Source organism: Podarcis filfolensis (genome assembly GCF_964270895.1).
Source record: "Podarcis filfolensis genome assembly, chromosome: 2".
NCBI lineage: Eukaryota > Metazoa > Chordata > Lepidosauria > Squamata > Lacertidae > Podarcis > Podarcis filfolensis.
Window position 1 is genome coordinate 585,173 of NC_139605.1, and position 17,014 is coordinate 602,186.

General features: G+C 47.9%; 1 protein-coding gene across 5 annotated transcripts in view; it reads left to right on the plus strand.

Annotated features, from left to right (window-relative positions):
- Positions 1-16,570, plus strand: part of LOC310756442 (uncharacterized protein) — a 142,109-nt gene extending 125,539 nt beyond the window's left edge. The window contains exons 1-5 of one of the 5 annotated variants that reach the window (XM_083600532.1): positions 3,347-3,945; positions 4,790-4,915; positions 11,956-12,129; positions 12,885-12,971; positions 13,236-16,570. In XM_083600532.1, the coding sequence (XP_083456658.1) occupies positions 11,997-12,129; positions 12,885-12,971; positions 13,236-15,586 (2,571 nt within the window). In that variant the 5' untranslated portion in view covers positions 3,347-3,945; positions 4,790-4,915; positions 11,956-11,996 and the 3' untranslated portion in view covers positions 15,587-16,570. Of the gene's footprint in view, positions 1-3,345; positions 3,946-4,789; positions 4,916-11,955; positions 12,130-12,884; positions 12,972-13,235 lie in introns of those variants that run through there. The other 4 variants (XM_083600534.1, XM_083600530.1, XM_083600531.1 and 1 more) reach the window with 4 other exon arrangements.
- The last annotated feature ends 444 nt before the right edge of the window (positions 16,571-17,014 follow it).

The window sequence follows — 17,014 nt, forward strand, 5'->3', positions numbered from 1 at the left end:
ATCTGCTCAATTTAGCATTGATGTTTTCATGCATACTACTCATGGCCCTGCAGGCATTTGCAGAAGGTGCTACATAAGAAAGCTGCAGGATAGTGCGCACCCCGGAAATGATCTCTTTCAGCTTCTGCCTTCTGGAAGAAGGTACAGGGTTATAAAGACTAGGACTAGCCGCCTGAAAAACATTTTCTATACAAATGCGATTTTGGTTTTAAATGCAGTGTAAGGTACTCTTTGGGAGTATATTGTATTTAATTATGGGGTATCAGAGTTTTTAGGGGGCTAACCAGGTTGGGATAGCAGACTTGTTGGTTTTTGAATGTCTGGTGTACATTTTTTCAATTTCGTTCTGTATGGGACAATGGCAATAAAGATTATCGTATTGTATTGAGACTCATCTGGAAAGCGCCATTTCATGTTCCTTTCCCCATTTGCCAGGAGCCTGAGCTCCATTTGGGGTCCCTCCTTCCGCTCCCCAAGGTTGCTCCAAGGCCTTGGGGAAGGAAACTGAGACACGTTTTGCCATGGCAAGAGCAAGAGATCTGCCTGCCCCCAGGGCCCTGCAGGGGATTCAGGGTGGGGGGCCTCTCTCCTCCTCTGGCCATGGCAGCCCCCAGGAAGCCTTGAAAGAAAGGCAGGATACCCTCAGCAGAGAACAGCTCCCTCTCTTTCTTGTCTGGGCTGGACTGGGAGGACCCCAGTTCAGCCAGTTCCCTAGAGTTCCCCCACTGCCTCCAGAGACCCGCAGGGATCAGCAGTGGAAGCGACCTCTCCTGTTCAACTGCTGCCTGAGGGGGAGGAACAGATGTCTTGGCCCATTTGTGGGGCAAGTGAGGGCCATCCAGAAAGGGCTCCTGGGACCCCGAGGGGCCAGCAGGGGAGTCTCCAGACTTGTCTGGGGAAGAGTCCCCCTTTTCCCCATGGCCTGCAGGTGGTGCCCTTCTGCTTGCGCTGACTCTTGGGGTGACCAAGGATGCTGCTCCGGGGGTCAAACTCCCCTGAGGGAACCCTCCACCTTTCAGGGGATAAAGCCCTTCTTATTACTATTACTACTACTATTACTACTACTGTTATTCTTCTCCTTCTTGGGCCTCTGAGACAGAGAGGGCCTTTCCCTCCTGGCCCCCTTCGCAGAAACGGCGGATCCCCCAAGGCCGCTTGCCTGGCGTCTCCCAATGGGGAGGCCTCCTCCGTGGGGCCAACATGGCGGGGAGAGAGGCTGCCCTGCGGAGGCCAAGCCATCATGGCAGGAAGGCGGCTGAGGACCAAAGGTGCCGCCCTCCTTCAGCCGGGAGGAGAGACCCCGAGAGCGTGGGACCCCCGAGGCCCACAGGGGAGCCATGGCGTCTCAGGGAGCGGCTGGGGCTCCGGAAAAAAACAAAATGGCATTCCCTCCTATTTCGGAAAAGGGCGGGAAACCCCTTCTCCTGGCCCTGCCGCCTCCATGCGCTCCTCCTGGGCCTGCCTGGCCATGGGGGGGGGAAATCCAGCTGCCCCCAAACAATGGGGGGAAAGAGGACAAGAAATGAAGGAGAAGCTGGGAGGGGGAGCAGCCAAGAGGGAAACTCAGAGGGAAAACTCCCTCAGGAAACCGGGCGAAGGAGAGGAGGAGGCCCAGGGAATCTGAAAGGGGATTGGCCAGCTGTCCAATGGAGAGGCTTCTGATTGGTCCAGCCCTGCTCTGGGGTGGGAAATGGGGCCTCCTGCCTCCATGTGATTCTGGGAGCCCAGTAGGAACTGGTTTTCTGGCAGGAAACACGGGGAAAGGATGGCAGGGGTCCCTATGGCTTTGAACTGGAGTCTGGTACCCTCTCTCCACCATCCTGGTCTTATAATAATAATAATAATAATTTATTATTTATACCCCGCCCATCTGGCTGGGCCTCCCCAGCCACTCTGGGCGGCTTCCATAGAAAGCAAAAATACAGTAAAATGTCACACGTTAAAAACTTCCCTGAACAGGGCTGCCTTAAGATGTCTTCTGAATGTCAGGTAGTTGTTTATCGCTTTGACATCTGCTGGAAGGGCGTTTCACAGGGCGGGCGCCACTACCGAGAAGGCCCTCTGCCTGGTTCCCTGTAGCTTTGCTTCTTGCAATGAGGGAACCGCCAGAAGGCCCTCGGCGCTGGACCTCAGCGTCCGGGCAGAATAATGGGGGTGGAGACGCTCCTTCAGGTATACTGGACCGAGGCCGTTTAGGGCTTTAAAGGTCAGCACCAACACTTTGAATTGTGCTCGGAAACGTACTGGGAGCCAATGTAGGTCTTTCAAGACCGGTGTTATATGGTCTCGGCGGCTGCCCCCAGTCACCAGTCTAGCTGCCGCATTCTGGATTAGTTGTAGTTTCCGAGTCGCCTTCAAAGGTAGCCCCACATAGAGTGCATTGCAGTAGTCCAAGCGGGAGATAACCAGAGCATGAACCACTCTGGCGAGACAGTCCGTAGGCAGATAGGGTCTCAGCCTACGTACCAGATGGAGCTGGTAAACAGCTGCCCTGGACACAGATTTGACCTGTGCCTCCATGGACAGCTGTGAGTCCAAAATGACTCCCAGGCTGCGCACCTGGTCCTTCAGGGGCACAGTTACCCCATTCAGGACCAGGGAATCCTCCACACCTGCCCGCCTCCAGTCCCCCAAAAACAGTACTTCTGTCTTGTCAGGATTCAACCTCAATCTGTTAGCCGCCATCCATCCTCCAACCGCTTCCAGGCACTCACACAGGACCTTCACCGCCCTCACTGGTTCTGATTTAAAAGAGAGGTAGAGCTGGGTATCATCCGCATACTGATGAACACCCAGCCCAACCCCTGGATGATCTCTCCCAGCGGCTGCATGTAAATGTTGAAAAGCCTGGGGGAGAGGACAGAACCCTGAGGCACCCCACAAGTGAGAGCCCAGGGGTCTGAACACTCATCCCCCACTTTCTGAACACGGCCCAGGAGGAAGGAGCGGAACCACTGTATGACAGTACCCCCAGCTCCCAGCCCCTCAAGACGGTCCAGAAGGATGTTATGGTCGATGGTATCAAACGCCGCTGAGAGATCCAGCAGAACTAGGAAACAGCTCTCACCTTTGTCCCTAGCCCGCCGGAGATCATCAACCAGTGCGACCAAGGCAGTTTCAGTCCCATGGTGAGGCCTGAATCCCGACTGGAAGGGATCCAAATGGTCCGCTTCCTCCAGGCGTGCCTGGAGTTGTTCGGCAACCACTCGCTCAATCACCTTGCCCAAGAATGGAAGATTTGAGACTGGGCGATAGTTGGCTATCGTGGCCGCATCTAAAGATGCTTCCCCTTTCTTTTTCATGCGCCCCCCTCCTGCCCCCCCCCCCGGTTGCGTGTGCGTTTCCTTCCTCGCCTGGGACTCTTCCTCCTCCGTCTCTCTTCCTGGGATGAGAAGCGGCTGCAGAAGCAGAAAAACCCGTATTTTCGGGAGGGGAGGGGTCTCCTGGCTGGGAAGCCCCCCTCCCCCCCCCGAGCTGGAGGGTGTTTTGGGGGGGGTGTCTGGAGGGAGCCATTTCTGAGCCCAAGGCACCTCCCGCCACTAGGCAGCCTTCGCCTCTTCTCCCTCCCAGCCTTTCCTCGGGATCCAGGAGCCTCTATGCTGGGGGAGGGGGAGAGCCAAGCTAACCCCCCATGGACCCCCCCCCCGTCTCCCTTGCAGTTAGTCTGGTTGGATGTGGGCTCCTTGGGGCAGAGGGAGGGAAGGGGGGCAGCCCCTAGAGCGCAGGCGCAGAAGCAGGAAAACTGAAGGCAGGGAGAGGGAGGGGAGGACTCGGCTTGCCAAGGGTTAAAAGGAGCAGAGCGGGATTCCTAGAGAGGACAGGAAGTGCAGGGGGAGGGGGCAAGGTCCTCCAGAGCAGAAGCCCCTCCCTCCCCCATCCGTTCCTGCAGGCAGAGAGGAGGCTGCTTTCTTCTCTCTCCTTTGCAAAAGCCCCTCCTGGACTCGGGTGAGTCTCCTCTCTCTTCCCCTGAGGGTGCAGTGGGGAGAAGGGGGTCCCAGGGGGCAGGGAGGGGGCATGGGGGTCCCTGCTCAGATCATGCCTGGTGGGAGGAGACCCCCAAGTCAGGGAGCAGAGGGTCCTCCCTTGTCCTCTCTGCCAAGCCAGGGAGGGGGCCAGTTCGCAGGAAATATGCAGCTCTGTTCTTCCTTGGGATCCAGATGCTGCCTTCATTTTGGGGGGAGGGGGCTTTGGGTCAAGGAAAACTGGGCAGGCAAAGAAACCCCCTTCAGGTTTGGAGATAAGTCACTTTTGTGAACTGAGGCTGCAGCCAGAGGGGAACATTCCCACGTGGGGGGAGCACAGGGAGAAGAAAAGCCCGTCTGCATCTGCATCTGCAGCAGCACAACTGGACCACTTCCTGTGTCCCAGATGCAACAACACATGTCTCTCCCCTGTCGGTCTCCACACCCACAGCTGGCGCTGTTACCTTCCAACAACTGGATCTCACTCCCAAAGACACACTCTTCCATGGTCTCCTAAGACAGATGGATGCCAACCAACCAACATTCCCTCCCCTCCCCCTCCTGGTGTCCCTTGAAGTTGGCTTGAGGGCAGGGGGAGGGTCCACCCCACCAGATGAAGGAAGAGGAGGTCCTTCCATCTGGAAAATGGGAATGCTTGCAAAGATTTACTTGAAGATGAGTGCTGCGTAGATAATAAAATTACTATTTTGTGAATCCCCCACTTACACAAAGATTAATATCCATCATTTAAATACACAACAAAATTGTTACAGAAAAGAACAGAGCAATGTTTAGAAGATCATCTTTGTGCTCCCTTTTTCTCTTAGGGTCCAGTGTGCTTTGAAGACGTAGCTGTTCCTTTCACAGAGGAGGACTGGGCTTTGCTGGATCCTGACCAGAGAGCTCTGCAGAAGGAAGTCAAGGAGGAGAACCCCGGGATCGTGGCCTCTCAGGTAAGGCTCCCTGCTGGATCATGAGATCAGTTTTGAAATTCCATACAGATCTCTGTAGGACAAACCTCCTCTATTTTGAGGGAGCCCAATAGCGCCACCTGCAGCATCTGAGATGTTAACACACCCACAACTCTCAATAGGAGATGTATCTCCTGTTCTGTCTGGGAATATTCTTCCACCAGTCCTGCCTTTTCCAACCAGGATGAGGCTGCTCTGAGCTTCCCAGGCCTTCTTCCATGTAGGCTTCAGCGATTTCAAGGATGTGGAGGTACATCCTGTCTAATTCTCTTTTTCCCGTTCTCCATCTGTCTGTTTTTGGTTGAGCAAAGAAATGACTGAGCTTGGAGATGGAGCAGATTCCATGACTGAGCCAAATTAAATCCATCCCTGGAACGAGCCAGGCTTTTTGAATCTCCGGTTCCCATAAAAAAGTTAGATAATATCAGCAAAAAAGGCAGTAACTCCCTTCCCTTCTTCCTCTTTCACAAGTATTCATTTGCATTGTTCATTTCAGCCTCAATTTCTTCCTCAGGCTAGTATTGTTATTATTATTAATGATATCAGGAAACTTGATGAGGAATTAAGGGGAAAGACAGTGTTGACCCAGAGTAGTTACAAAATTAATGTTCTCTCCCCAAGTGCCCTCCTCCAAAGAGAGCTTCTCTAAGAAAGCACAAGCAAAAATTACTCCATTTTACATGAATAAGGAAAATGAGGAGGTGGCTAAGAAACAGCAGGAGCCAGATCCTATTACTGACCTTATAGGATCTCTCAGCAGCTCTGAGGATGAGCAGAAAGAGGTTTTGGGCCCAGGCAGCTCAACTGCTAAGTCATCTCTGGCACTGAGACCAGGAGCTCAAGCAACTCAAGGCCAAATTCAGGCTAAACAAGTAGAGGAACTAATCTGAAAGAAAAATTCAAAATTAAAGCAAGTATAAAAGACTGCTACTCCCAAACTTATGGGACCAAAGAGGGATTATCAGTCACTGGGTGGCTTGTAGTACTAAGAGAGGACATGGAACGCATAAAATCCTTTTTGGCTGACTGTAATAAAATTCTTACCATCCTGATAGGTACTTGTAAAGCCTTCTGAATAAAATCTAGCAGAGTCTGTGGCACCAGATAATGCAACAAAATCTCTTTCCCTACCATTAAAAATAGATCAATAAGGGAGGTTTGATTCGTCCACATGGCAAAAGGAGGTCTATAAGTACAAAGAAGAGCAAAAATGTTAAAAATTTAAAAAATAGTGCAATATTAAAAAGTTGACTTTAAAAAGCTTTTTAACCTGCTTGAGAGTAGCTCTTGCTCTGGGTCCAGACAGAACACTAAGAAGCTTGAACTGTACTAGAATCTACACGCCAGATCCCTAAATCAATATGAAACGATATGCAAGATTATCAAATGGTCTGATGTCCTGTCAGAAGCCAAAACCAAACCAACTAGGGAGAGGGTTTTCATAAACAAGAATTGGAAATGGGTGCTGTCCCAAAATAAGCTACTTCTCTCAAGCTACCCTAAGCCTTTGGGAATCTTGTCACAAGAGGAGCGTAAAGTTTGTGAATATGGTGTATAAACACAGAGAATATCTAAGGAGGAGCGGTGTATCAGTCTTAAGATTATTCCCAAATGTGGCATCACCAGCTCCTCTGCTTCCACATTCAGCAACACCTCCAGAAAGTCCTCGATCCAAGGCAGACTTTCCTGCTTTAGTTGACAAAGATTCTGCAGGTGACAATCCTGACTAGCCAGCTGACCTGGACCCCAAGGAACCCCCTAACTCAGACAGCCCTGGGTCCTTGCACTTGAGGAATCAGGGGAATGACCTTATTGAGAGCCAGTGGCGTAGCGTGGGTTGTCAGCACCCGGGGCAAGGCAAGTAATTTGCGCCCCCTAACCCGTGGATTTGCGCCCCCTAACCCTAACCCCCAGATGTTGCGCCCGGTGCAGCTGGCCCCCCCTGCACCCCCCAAGCTACGCCACTGTTGAGAGCTCAAAGAGCGTCAACAGGGATCTCCATACAAAGCACCTAGCATGGGGGCACCTACAGGTAATAGCTACTCGTCTATTTTCCATGCTCTGATGTTGCAGTTTTCAGGCTTGGGGACAGGATGGTGTCTGGTTTGGACACCAAGACCTGTCCATAAACCCATAAGTCCAGGTGAAACTGGAACCACTGGAGATGTTTAGAAATGGGGCTACTGTTAGGAAGGGGTGCCCCATTTGTAGAATATTTCATAGAATCATAGAATCATAGAGTTGGAAGAGACCACAAGGGCCATCGAGTCCAACCCCCTGCCAAGCAGGAAACACCATCAGAGCACTCCTGACATATGGTTGTCAAGCCTCTGCTTAAAGACCTCCAAAGAAGGAGACTCCACCACACTCCTTGGCAGCAAATTCCACTGTCAAACAGCTCTTACTGTCAGGAAGTTCTTCCTAATGTTTAGGTGGAATCTTCTTTCTTGTAGTTTGGATCCATTGCTCCATGTCCGCTTCTCTGGAGCAGCAGAAAACAACCTTTCTCCCTCCTCTATGTGACATCCTTTTATATATTTGAACATGGCTATCATATCACCCCTTAACCTCCTCTTCTCCAGGCTAAACATGCCCAGCTCCCTTAGCCGTTCCTCATAAGGCATCGTTTCCAGGCCTTTGACCATTTTGGTTGCCCTCCTCTGGACACGTTCCAGTTTGTCAGTGTCCTTCTTGAACTGTGGTGCCCAGAACTGGACACAGTACTCCAGGTGAGGTCTGACCAGAGCAGAATACAGTGGCACTATTACTTCCCTTGATCTAGATGCTATACTCCTATTGATGCAGCCCAGAATTGCATTGGCTTTTTTAGCTGCCGCGTCACACTGTTGGCTCATGTCAAGTTTGTGGTCAACCAAGACTCCTAGATCCTTTTCACATGTACTGCTCTCAAGCCAGGTGTCACCCATCTTGTATTTGTGCCTCTCATTTTTTTTGCCCAAGTGCAATACTTTACGTTTCTCCCTGTTAAAATTCATCTTGTTTGTTTTGGCCCAGTTCTCTAATCTGTCAAGGTCGTTTTGAAGTGTGATCCTGTCCTCTGGGGTGTTAGCCACCCCTCCCAGTTTGGTGTCATCTGCAAATTTGATCAGGATGCCCTTGAGTCCATCATCCAAGTCGTTGATAAAGATGTTGAATAAGACCGGGCCCAAGACAGAACCCTGTGGCACCCCACTAGTCACTCTTCTCCAGGATGAAGAGGAACCATTGATGAGCACCCTTTGGGTTCGGTCAGTCAGCCAGTTACAAATCCACTGAGTGGTAGCATAGTCAAGACCGCATTTTACCAGCTTCTTTACAAGAATATCATGGGGCACCTTGTCAAATGCCTTGCTGAAATCAAGGTAGGCTACATCCACTGCGTTTCCTTCATCTACCAGGCTTGTAATTCTGTCAAAAAACGAGATCAGGTTCGTCTGACATGACTTATTTTTCAGAAATCCATGCTGACTATTGGTGATCACAGCATTCCTTTCTAGGTGCTCACAGACTGTTTGCTTAATGATCTGCTCCAGAATCTTCCCTGGTATTGATGTCAGACTGACTGGGCGGTAATTATTTGGGTCCTCTCTTTTCCCCTTTTTGAAAATAGGGACAACATTTGCCCTCCTCCAGTCTGCCGGGACTTCGCCTGTTCTCCAGGAATTCTCAAAGATGACTGGCAGTGGTTCTGAGATCACATCTGCCAGTTCTTTTAATACTCTTGGATGCAGTTCATCTGGCCCTGGAGACTTGAATACATCTAGACTAGCCAAGTATTCTTGTACTATCTCCTTAGTTATTCTGGGCTGTGTTTCCTCTGCTGAATCATTTGCTCCAAATTCTTCAGGTCGGGCATTGTTTTCTTTATCGGAGAAGACTGAGGCAAAGAAGGCATTGAGGAGTTCAGCCCTTTCTGTGTCCCCTGTTTGCATTTCACCATCTTCTCCTCTGAGTGACCCCACTGTTTCTTTCTTCTTCCTTTTGCTACGAACATACCCATAAAAGCCTTTTTTGTTGCTTTTAACCTCTCTAGCAAGCCTGAGTTCATTCTGTGCTTTAGCTTTTCTGACTTTGTGTCTACACGTGCTGGCTATTTGTTTGAATTCCTCTTTGGTGGTTTCCCCCCTTTTCCATTTTTTGTACACATCCTTTTTTAATCTTAACTCAGTTAAAAGTTCTTTAGATAGCCACCCTGGCTTCTTTAGGCACCTTCCATGTTTCCGTCTCATTGGTATTGCCTGAAGTTGTGCTTTTACTATCTCCCTCTTAACAAACTCCCAGCCATCATGAACTCCCTTTCCTTTTAGTATTACTGTCCATGGGATCTCACCCAGCATTTCCCTAAGTTTTATGAAGTCGGCTTTCTTAAAGTCGAGAAATTGTGCCCTAGTATGCTTGGCTGCTCCTTTCCGCTGTATAGTAAACTTATTTAGGGCAGGAAAATCCCTGCAGGGCCTCTGAGACTCCCTTTGCTTCTTCCTCTCCCCACCTCCAGCATCACAGTCTGAGGCAGGGAGAAGTCTGCTAGGTGGCAGGGGGTGAAGAAGGGGAAATGGATGCATGGGGGCTAGAGGGGGAAACCGCCCCCCTCCAGGTAAGCAGAACAGACAGAGGGGGAAGGGAGGGAATGAGTCTGCTCTAAAGACTCTCCAGACACATGGATCAGTGTTTGTCTGGATATAAGAGAAGGGGGAATATGCAGAGCATCCCTCTGCAGATTTACTCATAAGTAAGCCCCACTGAGTCCAATGGTATCTACTCTCTGGTCACTACTGTGCAGACCATGGCAGTCTTACGAAGTGGGGTGAGGAGCAAAGAGCTGAAATTGGAATCACTGGAATTGTTTAAGTTACAGATAGGTAGCCGTGTTGGTCTGCCATAGTCAAAAAATTTTTTTTTCCTTCCAGTAGCACCTTAAAGACCAACTAAGTTAGTTCTTGGTATGAGCTTTCGTGTGCATGCACACTTCTTCAGATACACTGAAACAGAAGTTGCCAGATCCTTCTATATAGTGAGAAGGTGGGGAGGGGTATTACTCAGAAGGGTGGTGGGAATGGGTGATTGGCAGATAGCTGTGATGATGATAGCTGTGATGATCATCACAGCTATCTGCCAATCACCCATTCCCACCACCCTTCTGAGTAATACCCCTCCCCACCTTCTCACTATATAGAAGGATCTGGCAACTTCTGTTTCAGTATCTGAAGAAGTGTGCATGCACACGAAAGCTCATACCAAGAACTAACTTAGTTGGTCTTTAAGGTGCTACTGGAAGGAAAAAATTTTTTTTGGAATTGTTTAGAAATGGGGCTTCTGGTTCCTGCCTGCCTTAATGGATGCTGCTCCCACAAGAGCAGAGATTGTTAGCAAAGAATAAACAAGGATGATTTGAGCATAATTGTCCTTGCAAGCTCCCCCCAGAGCCCGGGCCGAGTGAGCTTCACTTGCAGATTGTCTCGATACCTGGCTCTCGCTCCAGCATGGAATCCGAGACGCAGGGAAGCGCTGAGTGCAAAAGCACTTTGCCTATCGGTAACCTTCCTATGCAGCCATTGAGAAGCAGAGGTACTTCTGTTGATTAGAATGAAATTAGGACTAATATACAGACGTGTGCTGGAACAGAAGGAACAAGATCATAAACTGCTAAATTGAAAGAGATACAAAGCCGAAACAATTTGAACTGGGAAGAAGACTTCCTTCGATGAAAAATGTATGTTGTTGGGGAGGGGGGAGCCTTTACCTTTTCTTTATATATATATATCATGTTTGCAACATAAATGATTCGGCAACACACATACACACAAACACACACACCCTGAATGCAAACAAACTGATAAAAAGCAAGAGGAGAAAAAAGAGAATGGGATTATATTTATGGATTACAACGAAAAAGAGAACTATGTGACAAAATTGAAATGTATTTAAAGTCTTGAGCTTTCACTGTATTGCTATGGAAGGAAATGGAGTTTGAGCTTTGATGATCAGCTAAGGTTTGGCAGGACGCCAGATCGTTCTTGAGAGAGTTGGACAGAAGGAGAAGCTTGCCAGAGCTTTGGTGGGACACCAGATTACTCTCTATCTAGACTCAAACAATAACAAAAAAAGGAGACAAGATGGCATGTGACGCAGTTGAAATTACAGCCTCATTTTCTGGTAACAAAGGAAAGAAAGAGCAAAAGAGCAGAAGCTGCGATGGTGTGCAGGACATGATGGAGAACAGGAGGAATGAGGAATCAACATGGAAAAAATGAAGATCACATACAGCAGGGATGTCCCACAGGTCGATCGCGGGCTCCTTTTCCTTTGCTTTTGCCTAAGAGCACCTGGCCCCGCCTCCTCTCCCTCTCTGCGTTTTGTCCTTTGCTCTTGAATGGAAGACGTAGTTTTAGCTGCTTCTACAGCAATATTTTGGTCAGCGGCTAATCCCCCTCCCCAAAAGGAACCCCACTAAAACAGAGCATTTCCCCTCTCTAAAGAAAGCTGAACAACTTTGACCTGAACCCCAATAAAACGGGGGTAGATCACTCCCAGTTTTTAATTCTGTGAGTAGATCGCAGTCTCCTGGAATTTGGCGACCCTTGACATACAGGAAATATATGGGGTACAGAAGTCCTCTTGCAAAAATAAAATTCATTAAATGTCTAAGAACAAAAGGAAGTCAAAAACTCTCTAGTTGCTGAGAAAGGATTAAGATCAAGACAGAATGGAATTGGATTAAGACAGACTTCAGAAGCAGGATGAAACAAAATTATCTCCTGCTGGGAGGAGGCCACATAAAATGTACAATGGACTTCATAATTTATTTGAATTGTAATTGTAATTTGAGGTTGATAAAATGTGGTTTATATTGGATTTTAGTAATGGAAAAGGCATAAAAATTATTGAATACACGAAAGGAAAAATGGGGCTTCTGTTGGGAAGGGGCTGCCCCATTTGTGCTTCTCCAGGGGCAGGAGAATATCTAGGGCAGGAGAATCCCTGCAGGGCCTCTGAAGCTCCCTTTGCTTCTTCCTCTCTCCCAGGACCCTGCAGCTTCTTTTGGCTCCTTGACTCCTCAGGAAGGATGAAAGAGACGGATACTGCAAAGCTAGCGAGGATGGAAGGGGGAAGATGGACGGTTGACCTGGTCAGGTTGTCTCCTGCATCCCTCCCCACAACCTCTGAGCACTCCCTCCCAGGGACCTCCGAGAGATCTGGTGAGTTCCAGGAGAGTGGAGATGGGGACGTAGAGGGATGAAGCCGGAGAGGAATTGGGGCTTCCTCAGCTAGGGGGTGGGGGGAGGCAGGCAGGCGGATGGAGATGGAGAAGGGGAGCACCTTTTCGGGCTCCCCCACCTGCCTGCCTGCCTGCCTGCCTGCACCTTTGTCATCTGCAGGCAATTTGAGCTAGGAATACATCACAGCTCCCCGCCCAAAGCGATGTATTGGCAGCTCAAAATGTCTAAAACCAGTTCTGTGATCTGGATGCCTTACCAGTGCCAGACAACTCACTGATCCGTCGCGCAGCACTAGAAGCCACGACTCTTTAAAGGAACCTGATTCTGCTTTGCAAACTGAATGCAAGTGGGGCCTCCGTGTGCTGCCTTTTTCTTTTTGTATAACTTTTATTTGCATTTAAAAATGAGGAACATAGGAATAATAAATGATACAAATATGTAGGCTGAGTGTTTTCATGACATTTGTATATCTAAAAAATAACAGAATAAATTTGCTGGAATATCTATAATAGGAGCTCTTGCGGCCATTTAAGTGCTCAGATTAAGTGAGTAATAGTCATTTTTCCTCTTCTGTTACCAAGGAAACAAGACAGAGTTGGTCTCGTCATAAACATGGGAGGGCGGATCAACATGAAGAAAGAGATTTACGTATAAATTTGAATTTAGACCAACCAGATTGAGATAACTTCTAATTGGGGAGTGTTCAGGTGACGATGTTGCTGTTTGTTTCACAGACAAGGCGTGGATGTTGCTGGATCCTGACCGGACAGCTCAGCATAAAGAAGTCAAGGAGGAGAATCGTGGGATCGTGGACTCACTCGGTAAGGCTCCCTGTTGGATCATAATATCAGTTTTGATTGGAGATGGAGTGAATTCCAGAACTCAGCCGGAAAAATATCCATCCCAGATAAAAGCCAAGCAATATTTCAGTTAATACCAGCAAACAAAAACAGTGAAAACAATAGGACGCGTCACATCTAATTCTCTTCAGTTCTTCCTCTATCACAAGCATTCATTAACGTTGTTGAATAAACTTTAGCTCCATTTCTTCCTGAGGCTCTAATTAGCTTCTCTCTTCATTGCAGATAGTGATGAATTAGAAGGGAAGAACAAGGGGGACCACAACAGAATCCACATAGCGGAGAAGTCATATAAATATTCAGAGTGTGGAGAGAACGTCCGTCAAAGCTCCCAGGACACCTCCCGTCAAAGAAAGAGCTTCATTCGAAGGAATACCCTCACTTCACACGAAAGACCACAAAGTAGGGAGAAATTGTATCAGTGCAGAGAATGTGGAAAGAGCTTCAATCGGAAGGATCACCTCACTTCCCATCACAGAATTCATACAGGGGAGAAACCGTATCAGTGCTTCGAATGTGGAAAGTGCTTCAGTCAGGGAACCCATCTCACTTCACATCAAAGAATTCATACAGGGGAGAAACCTTTTCAATGCCACGAGTGTGGAAAGAGCTTCAGTCACAGTAAGACTCTCACTTCTCATCAAAGAATTCATACAGGGGAGAAACCGTATCAGTGCTTGGAATGTGGAAAGAGCTTCAGTCTCAGGCACGATCTTACTTCCCATCACAGAATTCATACAGGGGAGAAACCCTATCAGTGCTTGGAATGTGGAAAGAGCTTCAGTCACAGTGCCACATTCTCTTCTCATCAAAGAATTCATACAGGGGAGAAACCGTATCAGTGCTTGGAATGTGGAAAGAGCTTCAGTCTCAGGCACGATCTTACTTCCCATCAAAGAATTCATACAGGGGAGAAACCCTATCAGTGCTTGGAATGTGGAAAGTGCTTCAGTCAGGTAAACCATCTCACCTCCCATCACAGAATTCATACAGGGGAGAAACTTTTTCAATGCCATGAGTGTGGAAAGAGCTTCAGTCACAGTAAGACACTCTCTTCTCATCAAAGAATTCATACAGGGGGGGAACCCCATCAATGCTTGGAATGTGGAAAGAGCTTTCGTCAGAAAGGTGATCTTGCTTTGCATAGAAGAGTCCATACAGGGGAGAAACCCTATCATTGCCTGGAATGTGGGAAGAGCTTTAGTGTCAGAAACAGTCTCACTTCTCATCAAAGAATTCATACCGGGAAGAAACCCTATCAGTGCTTGGAATGTGGGAACAGCTTCAGTAAAAGCTCGAATCTCAAAACCCATCACAGAATTCATACAGGGGAGAAACCGTATCAGTGCTTCGAATGTGGAAAGTGCTTCAGTCAGGGAACCCATCTCACTTCTCATCAAAGAATTCATACAGGGGAGAAACCTTTTCAATGCCACGAGTGTGGAAAGAGCTTCAGTCACAGTAAGACTCTCACTTCTCATCAAAGAATTCATACAGGGGAGAAACCGTATCAGTGCTTGGAATGTGGAAAGAGCTTCAGTCTCAGGCACGATCTTACTTCCCATCACAGAATTCATACAGGGGAGAAACCCTATCAGTGCTTGGAATGTGGAAAGAGCTTCAGTCACAGTGCCACATTCTCTTCTCATCAAAGAATTCATACAGGGGAGAAACCGTATCAGTGCTTGGAATGTGGAAAGAGCTTCAGTCTCAGGCACGATCTTACTTCCCATCAAAGAATTCATACAGGGGAGAAACCCTATCAGTGCTTGGAATGTGGAAAGAGCTTCAGTCACAGTGCCACATTCTCTTCTCATCAAAGAATTCATACAGGGGAGAAACCCTATCAGTGCTTGGAATGTGGAAAGAGCTTCAGTCACAGTGCCACATTCTCTTCTCATCAAAGAATTCATACAGGGGAGAAACCCTATCAGTGCTTGGAATGTGGAAAGTGCTTCAGTCAGGCAAACCATCTCACCTCCCATCACAGAATTCATACAGGGGAGAAACTTTTTCAATGCCATGAGTGTGGAAAGAGCTTCAGTCACAGTAAGACACTCTCTTCTCATCAAAGAATTCATACAGGGGGGGAACCCCATCAATGCTTGGAATGTGGAAAGAGCTTTCGTCAGAAAGGTGATCTTGCTTTGCATAGAAGAGTCCATACAGGGGAGAAACCCTATCATTGCCTGGAATGTGGGAAGAGCTTTAGTGTCAGAAACAGTCTCACTTCTCATCAAAGAATTCATACCGGGAAGAAACCCTATCAGTGCTTGGAATGTGGGAACAGCTTCAGTAAAAGCTCGAATCTCAAAACCCATCAAAGAACTCATACAGGAGAGAAACCCTATCATTGCTTCGAATGTGGAAAGAGTTTCAGGCTGGGGCCTGAGCTCACTTCCCATCACAGAATTCACACAGGGGAGAAACCCTATCAGTGCTTGGAATGTGGGAAGAGCTTCACTCGGAACGGTCGCCTCACTTCCCATCAAAAAATTCATACAGAGAGAAAACCAAAAAAGAAAAATAATAAAGCTAAAATTATTAAACAACGCTTACAAAACACAATTATATAGAAAAGAGAAAGGGGGAAGAATAACTAAGAAAACCCTTTATCACATTTGTATCATATATATCATGACAGCAGTCACAAAATTAAAAGACGCCTCCTTCTTGGGAGAAAAGCAATGACAAACCTAGACAGCATCTTAAAAAGCAGATACATCACCTTGCCAACAAAGGTCCGTATAGTTAAAGCTCTGGTTTTCCCAGTTGTGATGTATGGAAGTGAGAGCTGGACCATCAAGAAGGCTGATCGCCGAAGAATTTATGCTTTTGAATTCTGGTGCTGGAGGAGACTCTTGAGAGTCCCATGGACTGCAAGAAGGTCAAACGTATCCATTCTTAAGGAAATCAGCCCTGGGTGCTCACTGGAAGGACAGATCGTGAAGCTGAGACTCCAATACTTTGGCCACCTCATGAGAAGACTCCCTGGGAAAGACCCTGGTGTTGGGAAAGATGGAGGGCACAAGGAGAAGGGGACGACAGAGGACGAGATCATCATATATATATCATATCATTCCTCAGCCCATAGACAGGCCACCCCCACCTCTCCCCTGCGTGACCCCCTCTTCTCCCCGTCTCCCAGCCTGTGAGATCCTTCCTTCCCTGCGTTCCTTGCAGGTCCCTCCCACCTCCAACTCTCCTTTTCCTGTGTGGGTCCTCCTAAATTCAAAATAAAGGAATCTTAATATAAAAAATACAAAAAGAGAGGAAAAGGAAACTCCCATATCCGTCTGAAAATCATCTGTAGCAGCAATTGTTCAGAATATGCCCTCCAGAATAATCCCAGCTGCATTTAGTATCCAGCCTTTTTCCTCCCCTTCAGCAAGATGACTTTTCCTACATCCTACATCTCCCTCCTTAGCCCAGCCTTCAAATCTTATCCACTCAGACAGTTCAATATGACTCTTATAATGATCGTCTAATAATCCAAATTGGTATTTCTCCAGTTTCTAGGTCCAGTTTCTGTAAAGCCTTATTAAAACTGTTCCAACAAATCTCAGCCAAGTCACAATCCAAAATTACGGTCTCTTTGAATGTTCATCCAATCCTGCTTCCTCTTCTTTCTTCTTTTCCTAATCTTTGGACATTTTAATCCACTGGGGATGGGGAAGCAGGGATCTTAATCCCCTTTCCTCAGAGTCTCCCTCATACGAGATCGTAGGTTGCGTGGTTAATCGTTTCCGCTGTTGCCCCGAATCCCCTTTTGCTGGCTGTATATTTACATATATCTGCCAATCCCGATCTTGCTTGCTGGTGGGCGAGCGATTTTTGGCATTCCCCTCCCGGCCCCATGACTACCTGTGTAAATTTTGAACCTCATTTTGGGGTCAAAAAAGCTCATCTTGTACACGGAAAAATACGGTTGTGCGTCACACAAACACCTGGAATGAGAGACGGAGGCACTTTACTGACAGAATGGCACTTCCCTCGCACCTCCT